General features: G+C 43.8%; 1 protein-coding gene across 4 annotated transcripts in view; it reads right to left on the bottom strand.

The window, feature by feature from the left end:
- The window catches only part of LOC309652881 (H(+)/Cl(-) exchange transporter 4), an 81,616-nt gene that overhangs the window by 20,785 nt on the left and 44,011 nt on the right, over nucleotides 1-16,820 (bottom strand). For all 4 annotated transcript variants that reach the window (XM_082447071.1, XM_082447073.1, XM_082447070.1 and 1 more), the window contains exons 4-5: nucleotides 13,231-13,418; nucleotides 4,925-5,047 (exon numbers count right to left, since the gene is read on the bottom strand). In XM_082447071.1, the coding sequence (XP_082303197.1) occupies nucleotides 4,925-5,047; nucleotides 13,231-13,418 (311 nt within the window). The remainder of the gene's footprint in view (nucleotides 1-4,924; nucleotides 5,048-13,230; nucleotides 13,419-16,820) is intronic.

The following is a 16,820-nucleotide window of genomic DNA, read 5'->3' as shown; positions in this document are numbered from 1 at the left end:
TTCCCATTGTATAATACATAATGGGACAGTCTCAGCTCCTGTCACGGTCAGGATGTTTACATAATGTCAAAGAGCCTCCCAGTGGGCGCCAAGAGATCAGTTTCTCACGTAGCTATTACAATCCTTCTCCACCGGCACTCCGTGGCACCACCTGGAGAATCAGGCACCAGTGAGGACGAGGTATCCCCCCCGCCCCGAGATCTGATGCAACTGGTCTGAGGTGTATCCTGGGCATAGGAGGTTTACAGCCTCCCCAGGTGATTCTAAAATGCAGTCCAGGTAGAGAAGCACTGCTCTCATCCTGAGAAGAGCAGTACAGCTATTCCTAATTCCTCTGTATTTAAGGGCGGTCCTGAAACGCTCTCTGGCATCATGTCACCTGTGATGATTTGGAGAGGGTCGTGAAGTGAACTAATCCTAGCAATTTTACAGGGGTGTGACTGGACCATTTTCATCTCAGGAGTTCTTGATAGAGATCTGTTTCTTAATTCAAGGAGAAAGACCAACAGTGAGCGAGCGTGTGGGCATCCGTTCGAAAGAACTCACTAAGCTCCTTCCTAAAGGCAGATAAACTAGCAGTGGTTAAACTGGTCTTTAACTAGTGCTAGTGGGCCTATTTGAGCCTGTGCTCTGGGGATCTCAGATCCCTTTATTTAAGGGACGTTTTATTATGCCTGCCACAATCCTGCCCTTTTGTGTTGCCTAGAATAAAATTATCTATAATTTTTTGTCAGTTAGTTAATGTGGATTTGGACCCCAGGGTACAGTTGAAGAGCGTAATACCATTTAGAAAATTACAAGCATCTAAATTACCTGAGCCTTTGCCAGCCATGACATGTGGTGAATTGAACAATGTAAGAGGTATTTTGTAATTCTCTAAAATGACTTTATAAAATTGTCATGATCAAATTAGGGACTAAAGAAGGCAAATTCATTCCCAGTAGATGCCAAAATCCAATCGCTTGCTTTAATTTGGATCAACAGAGACTGAATCAAGCAGGGCTTTAAGGCGATGTATTGCAGCACATTTGTGACTTGATGGTGGTAACTTTAAAACCTCTCTGGCAAATAAATATTTGTGAGAGAGTTCACATTGTATAGAACTGAAACATCAACTCAAAGTAAGTTCTAGGAGGACATGATTTCTTTTCTTTTCTTTAATTAATTAATTAATTTATTAATTAATTTATTTGGCTGCGTTGGGTCTTCGTTGCTGCGTGCGGGTTTTCTCTAGTTGTGGGTGAACGGGGGTTACTCTTCGTTGCGGTGCGCGGGCTTCTCATTGCAGTGGCTTCTCTTGTTGTGGAGCATGGGCTCTAGGCATGCGGGCTTCAGTAGTTGTGGCATGCAGGCTCAGTAGTTGTGGCTTGTGTGCTCTAGAGCATAGGCTCAGTAGTTGTGGCGCACGGGCTTAGCTGCTCCGCGGCATGTGGGATCTTCCCGGACCAGGGCTCGAACCCGTGTCCCCTGCATTGACAGGCGGATTCTTAACCACTGCGCCACCAGGGATGTCCCTAGGAGGACATGATTTCTTATACGGTCCACAGTGGTTCTATGAATGAAGCAGATAGTAGTAGTCATCCTTGCCCAGTTCGCTCTAAGTTCTGAAGCCCAAGAACTAGTGTGCACTTTTAAATGTGCTTTGTAGAGCTAATACAAGAGCATTTGTTACACAGAAAAAAAATGGTCTCTAAATTTGTATTTTTTTTAATGTTTCAAAGGAATTTTTGACACTGGCTGGGACCTGGGACCCTCTGCTGCACTGCTGCAATGCTTGCACCTGGACAAACATCTATCAACAAAATACAAAGAAACTATAAGGGACTAAAAGTAACTGCATGCATGCCCAGTTGGGGCAAATTCTGGACAACAAGATACAAAGAGACCAAAAAGCCCCACTGCCACTTCTGAAGAGCCTGGAGCAAAAGCAGGTCACTGCGCATGCCCCCTGCACTCAACACCACCAAAGGGGTGGGCAGACCACCTAAGCAACTCCTCTGGCCCGACCCCTGGACACACCCCTACCCTCACCGCATATAAGGAACCAGCTCGCCTTGCCCCCCAGCAAGTAGGCCAGCAAAGGAACGTGTTACTTGTTCTCCCTCCCGGCCTGCTGCAGCTCAGGCCCCAGTAAAGCCTTGCCTGAATTTCTTGCCTGGCCTCTGATCAATTTCTATTGATTAAGGCGGTCAAGAACCCTGGTCAGTAACATTGTCATCCAAAGTAATCTAAATGTTTCAGAAGCAAACATTACAAAGGATGAGTGATTTTTAAACTGTGCAGAAGTGCACTGCGTTCAAAGTTTGTTCCGACACTGCACACCAGGAACAGCTTACGGCAGATCACCTCCTACCATGGGAAGTGTATTTTCTAAAGATCTCATTTAGTATCTTTCCTGCAGTGAAGAACAGCCCTGTATCTCAAACTGAGTAGAGCTGTTTGCATGGTCCATTGGGTTTTAACTGGAAGGACATTCTTTATATCCAGGAACTACTTATTTGCACTTACTTTTCACTCTGCCCCTCTCCTCCAAGAACTGGGGTAGGTATTGCACCCTTAGGTTAGGAATTTCAAGCTCTACTATAATAACAGGGAAAATTTCCTACTACTGAGTCATAATAACCAAAGCTTAATTATAAAATCTCCATTGGGCTCCTGATACTTGAAAAGATTATTGTGAACTCTTTTATAAATAGAGACATGAATCTGTTACATATTATATACGGCTGAAAGCATATTCATGTACCCACTACCATGTACCCACTACCAAGTTCAGGACAGAAGAGCAGGTACCTTTGAAAGCCCTGTGTTTGCTTCCTCAGTGGAACCTTCCTCCTCCCCCCTCCAATCATTCCCTTGCCCTTCTTTATAGCTTTAGCACATATGTGTATCACTAAACAGTACGCTTGTTTCATTTTGGCTGTTTTAGGGACTCTACAGAAATAGATTCATACTTTATTTAGATATTCTTCTGCAACTTACTTTTTTCACTTGATACCGCTTTTTTGAGTTTTATCCACATCAATGTGTTCCTTGCACTTTGTCACACGGGAAACAATGCTCAACTCAGTAGTTTATTCCTTTTGAGTTCAGCTGTCACAAATAAAGATGCCCGCTTTGGACGAAGACCAGGTTCAGCCAGCCCCTCCCAGATAGGGTTCCCTGTCTGTCTACGAGCTGAGCCACGCATCTCTGGTTCTTGGAAGGGGAAGATGGTATTGCCCCCCACATCTTTTATTGCTGCTTTAAATTTCCCACCAGTTCCCCACTGGCCATCTCCTTATTTTGATAGGCGGCTTGAGTCCAAAAGCGCCTGCTGTTGGGCATTGCGATCAGCAACTGAGATGCCAACAGTAATCTGTTCTTTTTAGTGTCCCGGGTGCCTTCGGTCTCCGATATCCAATAAAACGCAGTCAGTTCTGCCCGAACACTTGTTTGGATAAACCCAAATTTGTTCCAGTGTGATTCATGCGTCAGGGCAGAACTTGAGCATAATGCCAATTTCGCATCTGTTTCTGCACAATTTCATCTGGGAGAAACACAAGGCAGAAAACTGCAGCTGCAAATCGAGCCGTGCAGGGATACACAAAATGCACACAGGCACACGTCTCAGGCGACTCCCAGCTCACGCATGCACTAGGGGAGTATTCATACATTTCTTAACCATTTAACGTGCGTCTAACTCTGCTACTGCTTTTATGAGGTTCCCATCTTTTTTATGTGTCACCAGTGAAGTTTCTGAGTGCTGTGCCGCTAGCCCCATCTTCCCCACAAGCTCTGTGGTTTTGATGATGCAGTTTTGTGATTTTTAGGAATGCATATGGTGCCTTAGAGCAGCACTGGCTGTACCAAGGAAACAGGATGGTATTGCAGCTTATTTTTCAGGCTCCTGCAGCAACATGTTCATATAAACCATCCAAAGTTCAGCATGAAATAGTCTTTTTTTTTAATCTTTTCCTGGATCAAGACAATGTTGAGCTTCCCTTTCGATGATCCTTTAATTACCCCAGCCCTTTGCATGAACTGCCCAGACCAGCGGCGGTGTTGGTGACACCGCCAAAGAGCGTGGGTCCACTGCCATGACTGCTCACATCTTTATAAACTCAGCATCTCCGCCGTCTACGGGCGCTGCTGAAGCACCAACTTGAAGGAGAATGGAACAGCACTGATTAGAATGATCATCTAAGAGCTTTTAAAATGATTTCTGGCTAAAAGTTTTACTGCCTGGGTTTTTTGGGAATTTGCTCAAGTATCATTATTCTAACGCAGCAGATCTCCTTGGTTTGAAGTTTGGTCTTGGGCATTCCTCCTGATCGATGAGGTCATTTCCCTCATACTCTGGTTACAAGAAAGTGCTGAAAAATATTTATAAGAACTCTGAACTCACAAGGGTGCATTCACGGCGCATGTACTGAACATGGAATTCATTTTTTAAAGATTGCTTTTACACTGTCACCAGAAGAGCAAAACGTGGCGAGGGAGTTCACTCATCAGTAAGCTTTCTGAGCAGTAAACCTCCACTGTTGTCCTCTTTCACGTTCTATCATAGATGCACTTATGAGTTACTAGAGTGCCACGTTTGTGTGTGTGGTTAATGAACTCTGATTCCACAGGCTTTAAGAGTTATGCCTCGTTTGTAAGACAAGAATTTAAGCATCTCAGAAGCAACAGAGCACAAAGCCAGACAGCTGGATTCGACTCCCAGCTCACCGGCTTAGTGACCTTGGGCAAGTTACTTACCCTCTCTGTGCCTCAGTTTCCCCAACCGTCAAATGAAGAATAACCTACCTCATAGGCTCCCTGTGAGGACTAAATGAGTGAACAGATGTCCAGTGCTTGGAACCGTGCTTAGCACAGAAGTGCCACGTAAGTATTTGCTATTCTTATTATTGGCACAAAAGAAATTCATTCAGCCCCCACTCACCTCGGGTATACCAGAGCCACAGGCGTATGGCGCAAATACTCGTACCAGGGAGACGGCCAAAAATGCAAACAGCAACGCCCACAGGATGTACATTAGGTAATTCAGAATGTAAGCGCTGGCACCCTAAACAAGACACAGAACAAGAAAGAACACGTGAGCCACCGCAGAACCGAGCAACGCGCCTGCCCCTCCGCCAGGCAGCTTCTCTCCGGGTCCTGTGTCAGCGAAGAGGCAGGGTTGGCTTCATCAGCTGCTGCTATTGCTGCAGTCGGTTCACACACACACACGGCACCGGCTGCTTCTCCGGGAGCTGTGTACACACACCTTCTACCAGGTAAGGTCTCAGCAGTCATAGCAACTGTGAATGAGGCTTGGTTTTAATCACTCCGGGCCCTCAAGTTAATGAAAGGTGTAACAGAAAATTCTGCCTTCGAGCCCCGGGGAAGGTTTGTTTGGTCTCGTCTATGGTGGATCAGCCTCTTTGCTTTCATGAAGGCCACATCCACGCCACAGCACGCAGCTGCCCTGCCAGTGGGGAAGTGTGGGAACTGCACTTCAGAATACTGCTACCCAGGTGTGGTCCCCGGGCTGGCAGCATAGCATCACCTGGGCGTGGGCTGGAAATGCAGAGTCTGAGGCCCTGCCCCAATATTCCAAATTATCTGATGTGTGCGGAACACTTTCTGAACCAAACACACAGTCTGGCGTCTCTGAGGCTGAGGACCTGGTCTGTGGGCGGAGACCACGATTCCCCAGGCCTCAGCTTCTCGCCACCATCTGGATGCCTCACGTGATGGAGAGGGAACAGGAGGGCACCTACAAGCCAGGCTGTGGGCACAGCCACATGTGTGCCTGTAAAATGCAAAAACACGCTCCAGGAGGCGGCTCTAGCCTTAACAGACACAGATATTCACACCCTCTGTGGTGAGAAATCAGACGGAGGAATACATTTCACCTAGTGAAAAATGGACTCTTTTGAGACTAAAAATAACGTCTCACCCTTGCTAACAGTAATTCTTTGAATCAAAGTATAAATCTTAGAAATGGTTGAAAAGCTAGACGGCCATATTTCCCCCCAAAGTAGGAGAGAAGAAATCAAACATGGCGCCCAGCCAATTCTGCCTGCCCACCTCCACCAACTCAAGCAGAGAATTTATTTTTGGAAGTAATGGAGAGCACTGAGAACATGTGAGATTTCAAGATCCCGGTCTAATTCTGAGATTTGAAGGAATTAATTTTCAACTCCACAGAGAAAGAGGTTTAGCAAATGGCAAAGTGCATTCCAAATGTCTTGAGCTGCATTAAGTCAATCGGGCAAGAGAGTGGGAGAGGGAGGAGGAGAATAAAGGGATTACATCTACCTTCCAAGAACAGTTCTAGCTTTAATGGTCCTCACATTACCCCTAATGTGCATCTTGGCAACCTAACTCCCCCTCATCTGGGCTTCTGATCTGTCGATGACCCACAGTCATTGTGGTAACCACTGAATTTGGGTAGAAATTAACCCTTTTCCCCAACTAAGATTTGTATGTGGATCTGAAGCTTGGAGTGCCATGAAGGCAAGCGCCTGGTCCGTGCTTCACTGCTGCATCCCGTGGGCCTGGGATATTCCCATCACGGAAAGCCCACAAACATCCTCTGTAATGTGTTCCTAAGATGCATTGGAAGATGATAACTTAATCCACAATGAGACAGCACTTCACACCTGCTAGGAGGGCTATAATCCAAACCAGATAACAACTGGGGTCGGTGAGGATGTGTGGAAACTGGAACCCACATACACTGCTGCTGGAATCTCAAGTGGTGCAGCCACTCTGGAAGAGAGTCTGGCAGCTCCTCAAAAGGTTAAATATAGAGTTGCCATGTGACCCAGCAATTCCCCTCCTAGGTATCTACCCAAAAGAAATGAAAACATATGTCCACACAAAAACCTGTAGACAAACGTTCAAAGCAAAATCATTCATAATAGCACAAAAGTGGAAGCAACCCGTGTTCCTCAGCTGAGTGGAGAAATGAAATGTGGTCTATCCAGACAATGGAATGTTATTTGGCCATGAAAAGGAGTAAAGTACCAATCTATGCTACGACACGAACGAACTTGGAAGACATTACACTAAGCGAATGAAGCCAGACACAAAAGTCCACGGATTGTATGATTCCATTTACATGAAATGTCCAGAACAGGGGAATCTGCAGAGACAAGAAAGTAGATTCGTGGTTGCCTAGGGCTGGCAAACTTGGGGGGAAATGGGGAGTGACTGCCGATGGGTACAAGGATTCTTTGGGAGTGATAAAAATGTTCTAGACATTCACAGAAAGACAGACAAGATGAAAAGGCAGAGGGCTATGTACCAGATGAAGGAACAAGATAAAACCCCAGAAAAACAACTAAATGAAGTGGAGATAGGCAACCTTCCAGAAAAAGAATTCAGAATAATGATAGTGAAGATGATCCAGGACCTCGGAAAAGAATGGAGGCAAAGATTGAGAAGATGCAAGAAATGTTTCACAAAGACCTAGAAGAATTAAAGAACAAACAAACAGAGATGAACAATACAATAACTGAAATGAAAACTACACTAGAAGGAATCAATAGCAGAATAACTGAGGCAGAAGAACGGTTAAGTGACCTGGAAGACAGAATGGTGGAATTCACTGCAGCGGAACAGAATAAAGAAAAAAGAATGAAAAGAAATGAAGACAGCCTAAGAGACCTCTGGGACAACATTAAACGCAACAACATTCACATGAGAGGGGTCCCAGAAGGAGAAGAGAGAGAGAAAGGACCAGAGAAAATATTTGAAGAGATTATAGTCGAAAACTTCCCTAACATGGGAAAGGAAATAGCCACCCAAGTCCAGGAAGCACAGCGAGTCCCATACAGGATAAACCCAAGGAGAAACACGCCGAGACACATAGTAATCAAATTGGCAAAAATTAAAGACAAAGAAAAATTATTGAAAGCAGTAAGGGAAAAACGAAAAATAACATAAAAGGGAACTCCCATATGGTTAACAGCTGATTTCTCAGCAGAAACTCTACAAGCCAGAAGGGAGTGGCATGATATACTTAAAAGTGCTGAAAGGGAAGAACCTACAACCAAGATTACTCTACCCGGCAAGGATCTCATTCAGATTCGATGGAGAAATCAAAAGCTTTAGAGACAAGCAAAAGCTAAGAGAATTCAGCACCACCAAACCAGCTCTACAACAAATGCTAAAGGAACTTCTCTAGGTGGGAAACACAAGAGAAGAAAAGGACCTACAAAAACAAACCCAAAACAATTTAAGAAAATGGTAACAGGAACATACACATTGATAATTACCCTAAACATGAATGGATTAAATGCTCCAACCAAAAGACACAGGCTTGCTGAATGGATACAGAAACAAGACCCATATATATGCTGTCTACAAGAGACCCACTTCAGACCTAGGAACACATACAGACTGAAAGTGAGGGGATGGAAAAAGATATTCCATGCAAATGGAAATCAAAAGAAAGCTAGAGTAGCTATACTCATATCAGATAAAATAGACTTTAAAATAAAGAATGTTACAAGAGACAAGGAAAGACACTACATAATGATCAAGAGATCAATCCAAGAAGAAGATATAACAATTATAAATATGTATACACCCAACATAGGAGCACCTCAATTCATAAGGCAACTGCTAACAGCTATAAAAGAGGAAATCGACAGTAACATAGTATTAGTGGGGGACTTTAACACCTCACTTACACCAATGGAAAGATCATCCAAACAGAAAATTAATAAGGAAACAGAAGCTTTAAATGACACAATAGACCAGATAGATTTAATTGATATTTATAGGACATTCCATCCAAAAACAGCAGATTACACTTTCTTCTCAAGTGCGCATGGAACATTCTCCAGGATAGATCACATCCTGGGTCACAAATCAAGCCTCAGTAAATTTAAGAAAATTGAAATCATATCAAGCATCTTTTCTGACCACAAGGCTATGAGATTAGAAATGAATTACAGGGAAAAAAACATAAAAAACACAAACACATGGAGGCTAAACAATACGTTACTAAATAACCAAGAGATCACTGAAGAAATCAAAGGGGAAATCAAAAAATACCTAGAGACAAATGGCAATGAAAACACGACGATCCAAAACCTATGGGATGCAGCAAAAACAGTTCTAAGAGGGAAGTTTATAGCTATACAAGCCTACCTCAAGAAACAAGAAAAATCTCAAGTAAACAATCTAACCTTACACCTAAAGAAACTAGAGAAAGAAGAACAAACAAAACCCAAAGTTAGCAGAAGGAAAGAAATCATAAAGATCAGAGCAGAAATAAATGAAATAGAAACAAAGAAAACAATAGCAAAGATCAATAAAACAAAAAGCTGGTTCTTTGAGAAGACAAACAAAATTGATAAACCATTAGCCAGACTCATCAAGAAAAAGAGGGAGAGGGCTCAAATCAATAAAATTAGAAATGAAAAAGGAGAAGTTACAACAGACACCGCAGAAATACAAAGCATCCTAAGAGACTACTACAAGCAACTCTATGCCAATAAAACGGACAACCTGGAAGAAATGGACAAATTCTTAGAAAGGTATAACCTTCCAAGACTGAACCAGGAAGAAACAGAACATATGAACAGACCAATCACAAGTAATGAAATTGAAACTGTGATTAAAAATCTTCCAACAAACAAAAGTCCAGGACCAGATGGCTTCACAGGTGAATTCTATCAAACATTTAGAGAAGAGCTAACACCCATCCTTCTCAAACTCTTCCAAAAAATTGCAGAGGAAGGAACACTCCCAAACTCTTTCTATGAAGCCACCATCACCCTGATACCAAAACCAGACAAAGATACTACAAAAAAAGAAAAGTACAGACCAATATCACTGATGAATATAGATGCAAAAATCCTCAACAAAATACTAGCAAACAGAATCCAACAACACATTAAAAGGACCATACACCATGATCAAGTGGGATTTATCCCAGGGATGCAAGGATTCTTCAATAAATGCAAATCAATCAATGTGATACACCATATTAACAAATTGAAGAATAAAAACCATATGATCATCTCAATAGATGCAGAAAAAGCTTTTGACAAAATTCAACACCCATTTATGATAAAAACTCTCCAGAAAGTGGGCATAGAGGGAACCTACCTCAACATAATAAAGGCCATATATGACAAACCCACAGCAAACATCATTCTCAATGGTGAAAAACTGAAAGCATTTCCTCTAAGATCAGGAACGAGACAAGGATGTCCACTCTCACCACTATTATTCAACATAGTTTTGGAAGGCCTAGCCACGGCAATCAGAGAAGAAAAAGAAATAAAAGGAATACAAATTGGAAAAGAAGAAGTAAAACTGTCACTGTTTGCAGATGACATGACACTATACATAGAGAACCCTAAAAATGCCACCAGTAAACTACTAGAGCTAATCAATGAATTTGGTAAAGTTGCAGGATACAAAATCAATGCACAGAAATCTCTTGTATTCCTATACACTAATGATGAAAATCTGAAAGAGTAATTAAGGAAACACTCCCATTTACCACTGCAACAAAAAGAATAAAAGACCTAGGAATAAACCTACCTAGGGAGACAAAAGACCTGTATGCAGAAAACTATAAGACACTGATGAAAGAAAGTAAAGATGATACCAACAGATGGAGAGATATACCATGTTCTTGGATTGGAAGAAATACCATGTTCTTGGATTGGAAGAATCAATATTGTGAAAATGACTATACTACCCAAAGCAATCTACAGATTCAATGCAATCCCTATCAAATTACCAATGGCATTTTTTACGGAACTACAACAAATCATCTTAAAATATGTATGGAGACACAAAAGACCCCAAATAGCCAAAGCAGTCTTGAGGGAGAAAAACGGAGCTGGAGGAATCAGGCTCCCTGACTTCAGACTATACTACAAAGCTACAGTAATCAAGACAATATGGTACTGGCACAAAAACAGAAACATAGATCAATGGAACAAGATAGAAAGCCCAGAGATAAACCCACCTATGGTCAACTAATCTATGACAAAAGAGGCAAAGATATACAATGGAGAAAACACAGTCTCTTCAATAAGTGGTGCTGGGAAAACTGGACAGCTACATGTAAAAGAATGAAATTAGAATACTCCCTAACACCATAAACAAAAATAAACTCAAAATGGATTTGAGACCTAAATGTAAGACCGGACACTATAAAACTCTTAGAGGAAAAAAGGAAGAACACTCTTTGACATAAATCACAGCAAGATCTTTTTTGATCCACCTCCTAGAGTAATGGAAATAAAAACAAAAATAAACAAGTGGGACCTAATGAAACTTCAAAGCTTTTGCACAGCAAAGGAAACTATAAACAAGACGAAAAGACAGCCCTCAGAATGGGAGAAAATATTTGCAAACGAATCAACGGACAAAGGATTAATCTCCAAAATATATAAACAGCTCATTCAGCTCAATATTAAAGAAACAAGCAACCCAATCCAAAAATTGGCAGAAGACCTAAATAGACATTTCTTCAAAGAAGACATACAGATGGCCAAGAAGCACATGAAAAGCTGCTCAATGTGACTAATTATTAGAGAAATGCAAATTAAAACTACAGTGAGGTATCACCTCACACCAGTTAGAATGGGCATCATCAGAAAATCTACAAACAACAAATGCTGGAGAGGGTGTGGAGAAAAGGGAACCCTCTTGCACTGTTGGTGGGAATGTAAATTGATACAGCCACTATGGAGAACAGTATGGAGGTTCCTTAAAAAACTAAAACTAGAATTACCATATGATCCAGCAATCCCACTACTGGGCATATACCCAGAGAAAACCATGATTCAAAAAGACACATGCACCCCAATGTTCACTGCAGCACTATTTACAATAGCCAGGTCATGGAAGCAACCTAAATATTCATCGACAGACAAATGGATAAAGAAGTTGTGGTACATATGTACAATGGAATATTACTCAGCCAAAAAAGGAACGAAATTGAGTCATTTGTTGAGATGTGGATGGATCTAGAGACTGTCATACAGAGTGAAGTAAGTCAGAAAGAGAAAAACAAATATCGTATATTAATGCATATATGTGGAACCTAGAAAAATGGTACAGATGAGCCGGTTTGCAGGGCAGAAGTTGAGACACAGATGTAGAGAACAAACGTATGGACACCAGGGGGGAAAACCGCGGTGGGGTGGGGATGGTGGTGTGCTGAACTGGGCGATTGGGATTGACATGTATACACTGATGTGTATAAAATTGATGACTAATAAGAACCTGCTGTATAAAAAAAAAAAAAACTAATACTAAACTTTCTTTGGGTTATTTGTATGGAAATATGTTAATATAAATGTTTCAGACATTACATGAAATTCCTAAAAATCTTATATGTTCTGGTATAATGTTATAAGTCATAATTCTAGTTATTACTTTAAAATGTATTTCTCAGAAATAACTAAATTTCCTTGTCAATTGCATTATTATGAACTTTCATCAAATCTTTAACCGAGGTCATTTTTAAGTCTTTTGTCATTTACAGACAGTTCTGGGTTTACTCTGACGCTTTTGCAAAAATGTTCCTATAAAAGGGTTTCCTCTTCAAGGAATTCATGGAAAAGACTCTGACAAGTACAGGTTTCTGGTAACTGTACTGCTGAACTGAATGAATAAGCATTTTCAGAACTCTAATGGAAAACTGATGAACTCATAAAAGTGCTAACAAAAGATCAAGATAAAAAAAAATTAATTACATGGGACTGAGTGAACTGATGAGGTTGATTATAATTTTTGTGACTTTCTGTTTGAATAAAAAAAAAAATGTTAAAAAAAAAAGTTCTAAAATTAGATCGGGGCGATGGTGGCACAACTCTGTGAATATCCTAAAAGCCATCGCATTGTACCCGTTAATGGGTACACCCCACGGAATATGGATTATGTCTCACTAAGGCTGTTATTAAAAAATAGTAACATCTTTTCTTCTCAATCAGAAGGGATAAAAATCAACCCTATTTCTTCAGCATGATCAAGAGATCACTCTCAGTAAGAAAAATAAAGCCAAACAAAAGGCTTTAAAGAAAATACATACATCGTGCACATGAAATAGTGGGAAAGGATTTTCCAAGTGAAGTTTGAACCCTAGCGCTAGAAAAAGCCAAGCGGCAAGTGGCACTCGTAGTAGCCACGACGACGGTCAGGACAGACGCTGCAAGGCGAGAGCTCGGACGTCCCCCCGCACCAGCCACGGGGCTCCCAGCCAGGACCCGCCCTTGCACCCACCTCCGACTGTTTCACCAGCAGCTCCGACCACTTCTGCCACAGGGGACACTTGTCCCTGTCCTCAAACGTGGTCTCATTGGAAGTCCAGCAGCACTGCTCGTGGCTGTACCAGAAGGCCGACAGGCAGATGCCCTCCTTCAGGTCTGTCATCCAGTCGACGGCGAGATCGATGACCCCGGCCAGGGTGCCTGGAAGAAGCAGCGAGAGCCACTCAGAGGGACGGCCGGCGTGGGCCAGGGCAGCACGTGCGCCCGGAGGGCCAGGCGGAGATGCCAGTGCCCCGGGCTGCCACGCACCCAGGAAGCCTCTTTCTTCAGTCTTGAGGTCACCTGAGCGAGTGGCAGGGCACCAGGTGTGGCAAAGGTGGTGCCCAGCCCAGTGAGACACAAAGGCCAACGATACGCTGTCCTCGGGGGGCTTTGATCGGGCGGGAGGGAGAGACCCGCAGCGCTGAGCCCACCGCAAGCCCCTGGGGCCGAGCGGCTTTCAGAACCCAGCCCTCCCGAATCTTAGAAACAGGGTACCTACACCCTATACATCATGTAACCCCCTCAGCGGCTTCTGGGGCAGGATGCTGGGATCACACACATGAGTATCCTCCAGGAAACCTGACAGTTCAGACAGAACGGAGACAAAACGATTTACAACAGCCTCGTCATTGAAATAAAGTTTTGCCACCAAATGGAGTCCAGCTTGAAAAATCTCACTTGTTAGAACGTTCTGGATTTTTAAAAAATTATGGATAAAGGACTGAGGAGCTACATAAGTAAATAACTACTTTAAAGGCCGATCGAAGTGGGATAAAATCGAGTGTGCAGTGGGTCAGAGAAGGCCATTTTAGGTCTCCTTCTAGAATAACCCATTCCAGTCTTTTACGAAGGCAGGGAATACTTTTGGGCTACCAAACTTTTCACACTTTTACTGGATCCTCATTACAACATCAATTCCCCACCGGCATCAACACCAAAGGCAGCCATACGCCAGCCTCAGGCGACCTGGCCTTGCCACTCTCCTGGTTCCATCAGCAGTCGCCCACTGTTCTAGCCAGAACACCCGAATCCTCAGCAGTGCGCAGGGTCTGACCACCGTTCCCAAGTTTCTCTCCAGGCTCCTCTCTCTCCATCACGAATCCCACACCCTGCCCACACAGAATGTTCCTTGGCACACCAGGCCCTCCTCTCTGCACCGCCTCAGATAGCACTGTCCTCTCCCAACCCGGCAAGCTCCTATTTATCTTCCAGATGCTGGCATTTATATCGCCTCCTTCAGGAAGGCTTCCCTGATTTCCTAAGTCTGGGCTAAGTATACTTCCCAGGCATTCCCGCAACACCATACCTATCACATCCTGATATGATCAATATTTATATATATGTGTATACACACACACACACCCCCACACACGCACACACACACACACACACTCCAACTAGTCTATAAGGGTGGGGGGAGTCTCTTGTCTGGTTTGTGTGCCACGGTGGGGATCAAGCCAGGTGTCTAGACCCTGTTTCCCCTTTAAGTGGGCAAGGGCCATTGTTGTACTCCCATCAGGTACATAGCTGGAACTATATATCCATGTTGAATGAATGAGAGCAACAAACGAATGAAAATCAGAAAACTCAGGTCCATCCATTCACTCAAGGGCTATTTATTGAGCACCTACTTACTACGTGCCACGTACTGTTCCACACCCTGGGGTACAGCAGTGAACAAAGCAAACTCAGGTCCCTGCTTCATGGAATCTCACCTTGTGCGAGAAGACACTAGACTGAATAAGTAAGTAAATGAGGGGCTCCAACACAAGGTGGTAGGTGCTACAGAGGAGAATACAGCACGTTCCAATGGCAGCCATTTCCTACAATGGTGCAGGAGAACGGTCGGACAGGTCCTCAAAAAGTTAAACAAGGAGTCACCACCTGACCAAACACTTCCATTCCTAGGCATCTGCCCGCGAGAAATGGAAACATATACCCAACACAAGACATGTACGCAAATGTTCACAACAGCATATTCACAAAAGCCACAGTTGCTGAACGGAGAAACAAACTGTGGTCCACCTACAATGGCAACAAAAAGGAATGAAGTACTGACACACGCGACAGCATGGATGAACCTTGCAAACGTTATGCTGTAAAAGAAGCCAGTCACAAAAGACCATATAGTGTATGATTCCATTTTATGAAATGTCCAGAATAGGCAAATCTACAGAGACAGAAAGTAGATTAGCGGTTGCCCAGGACTGAGAGGAGGCTAGGGGCACTGGGGCTGATAGCTAAAGGGTAGGGAGGTTCTTTGGGAGCTGATGAAAATGCTCTAAAATTGGCCTTGGTGATGGTTGCAAAACTCTGTGAATACACTAAAATCCACCAAGTTGTACACTTTTAACTAGGTGAACTGTTTGGTATGTGAGTTATAGCTCAATAAAGCTGTTACATACGTACACACATACATACATATAGTGGGCGCGGGCGACGAGGCTCAGAGAGGGAGAGACGTACTTCTAGAAAAGGTGGTCAGAGAACACCTCAAGCAGATGACATTTGAACAAAAACTGCCTTGTGTGGAGCAACAGCGACACCCAGTGGTGGCTCCTGGTTAATGCCCTGCAGAGGAGCCGCAGCTTTTGGGCCTCTCCGTCTTGGGCATCGGAATATAATGTCTGGGCTGCCACTAAGGAGGTGACAGGCCAGACAGTGGGACCCCTGGGGCTCGCCACTGGGGAACGGGAAGGTGAATGGGGCACTCTTCTGGCTTTTCCTTCATCCAGATCAAAAGAACACTCTAGCCACCTTCACTGCCAAGATCACCCCTTTCTTGCCTCCCTCCTATATTCATCTGCTGATGTGACCATGGGATCGCCCTTCTCCAGTGGTCCTCACCCCTGGCCGCACATTAGAATCACAGGGGAAAGGGGGCTTTACTCAGTGCTAGGGTGTCATCTCCAGGGGTACTATTTAATTGAAGCCTGGGCAGCAGCATTTTTTTTTAATTCCCCAGGTGATTCTTCCTGAAAGAACTGATGGAAATCGGATTAACAGTGAAGCCCGATGGTCGGTATCTGACTTGTTAAAGACAGCCCGACAGGGCTCTGAGATCAGTTGATAAATCTACGCTGTGTGGCTCCAGCAGGACGCCAAGACATCTATTCTGATTCCTTCATTTCCCGTATTCATCCCTCCTTCCCAGGAGCCAAGAATAACACAGGGTACAGTTTTATAAATCTATTCTAAAGAAACACATCAAAATTCGCAGCAAACTACCCTCCCCGCCACCCCCCCCCCACCTACCTTTAAAGGTCTTCATAGAGCCAAAGGAATGGGTGGCAAAACGCCGTATGTCCACGAACTCGAATTCCCTCCCAGCATTGCTGCCAATATACACCGGGCGCGCCGCTGGGAGGGGAAGGACAGGGCGGGGGCGAGGGGCGGGCAGCTGCGGTGACGGGAGAGGACTGCCCCTTCAGCTCTCTCCTGGGCCCTTCAGGACATGCCAGGCAGGGAGTCCCTCCCTGGCAACCAAGCCCCTTCTACCATTGTAGATATAACGAGTGACAGGGCGGCCAGAAACCCAAGTCCTCTAATCACAAAATCTTA

Source organism: Balaenoptera physalus, assembly GCF_965194825.1.
Source record: "Balaenoptera physalus genome assembly, chromosome: X".
NCBI classification, from domain to species: Eukaryota; Metazoa; Chordata; class Mammalia; order Artiodactyla; family Balaenopteridae; genus Balaenoptera; species Balaenoptera physalus.
This window is presented reverse-complemented; position numbering and strand designations above follow the sequence as displayed.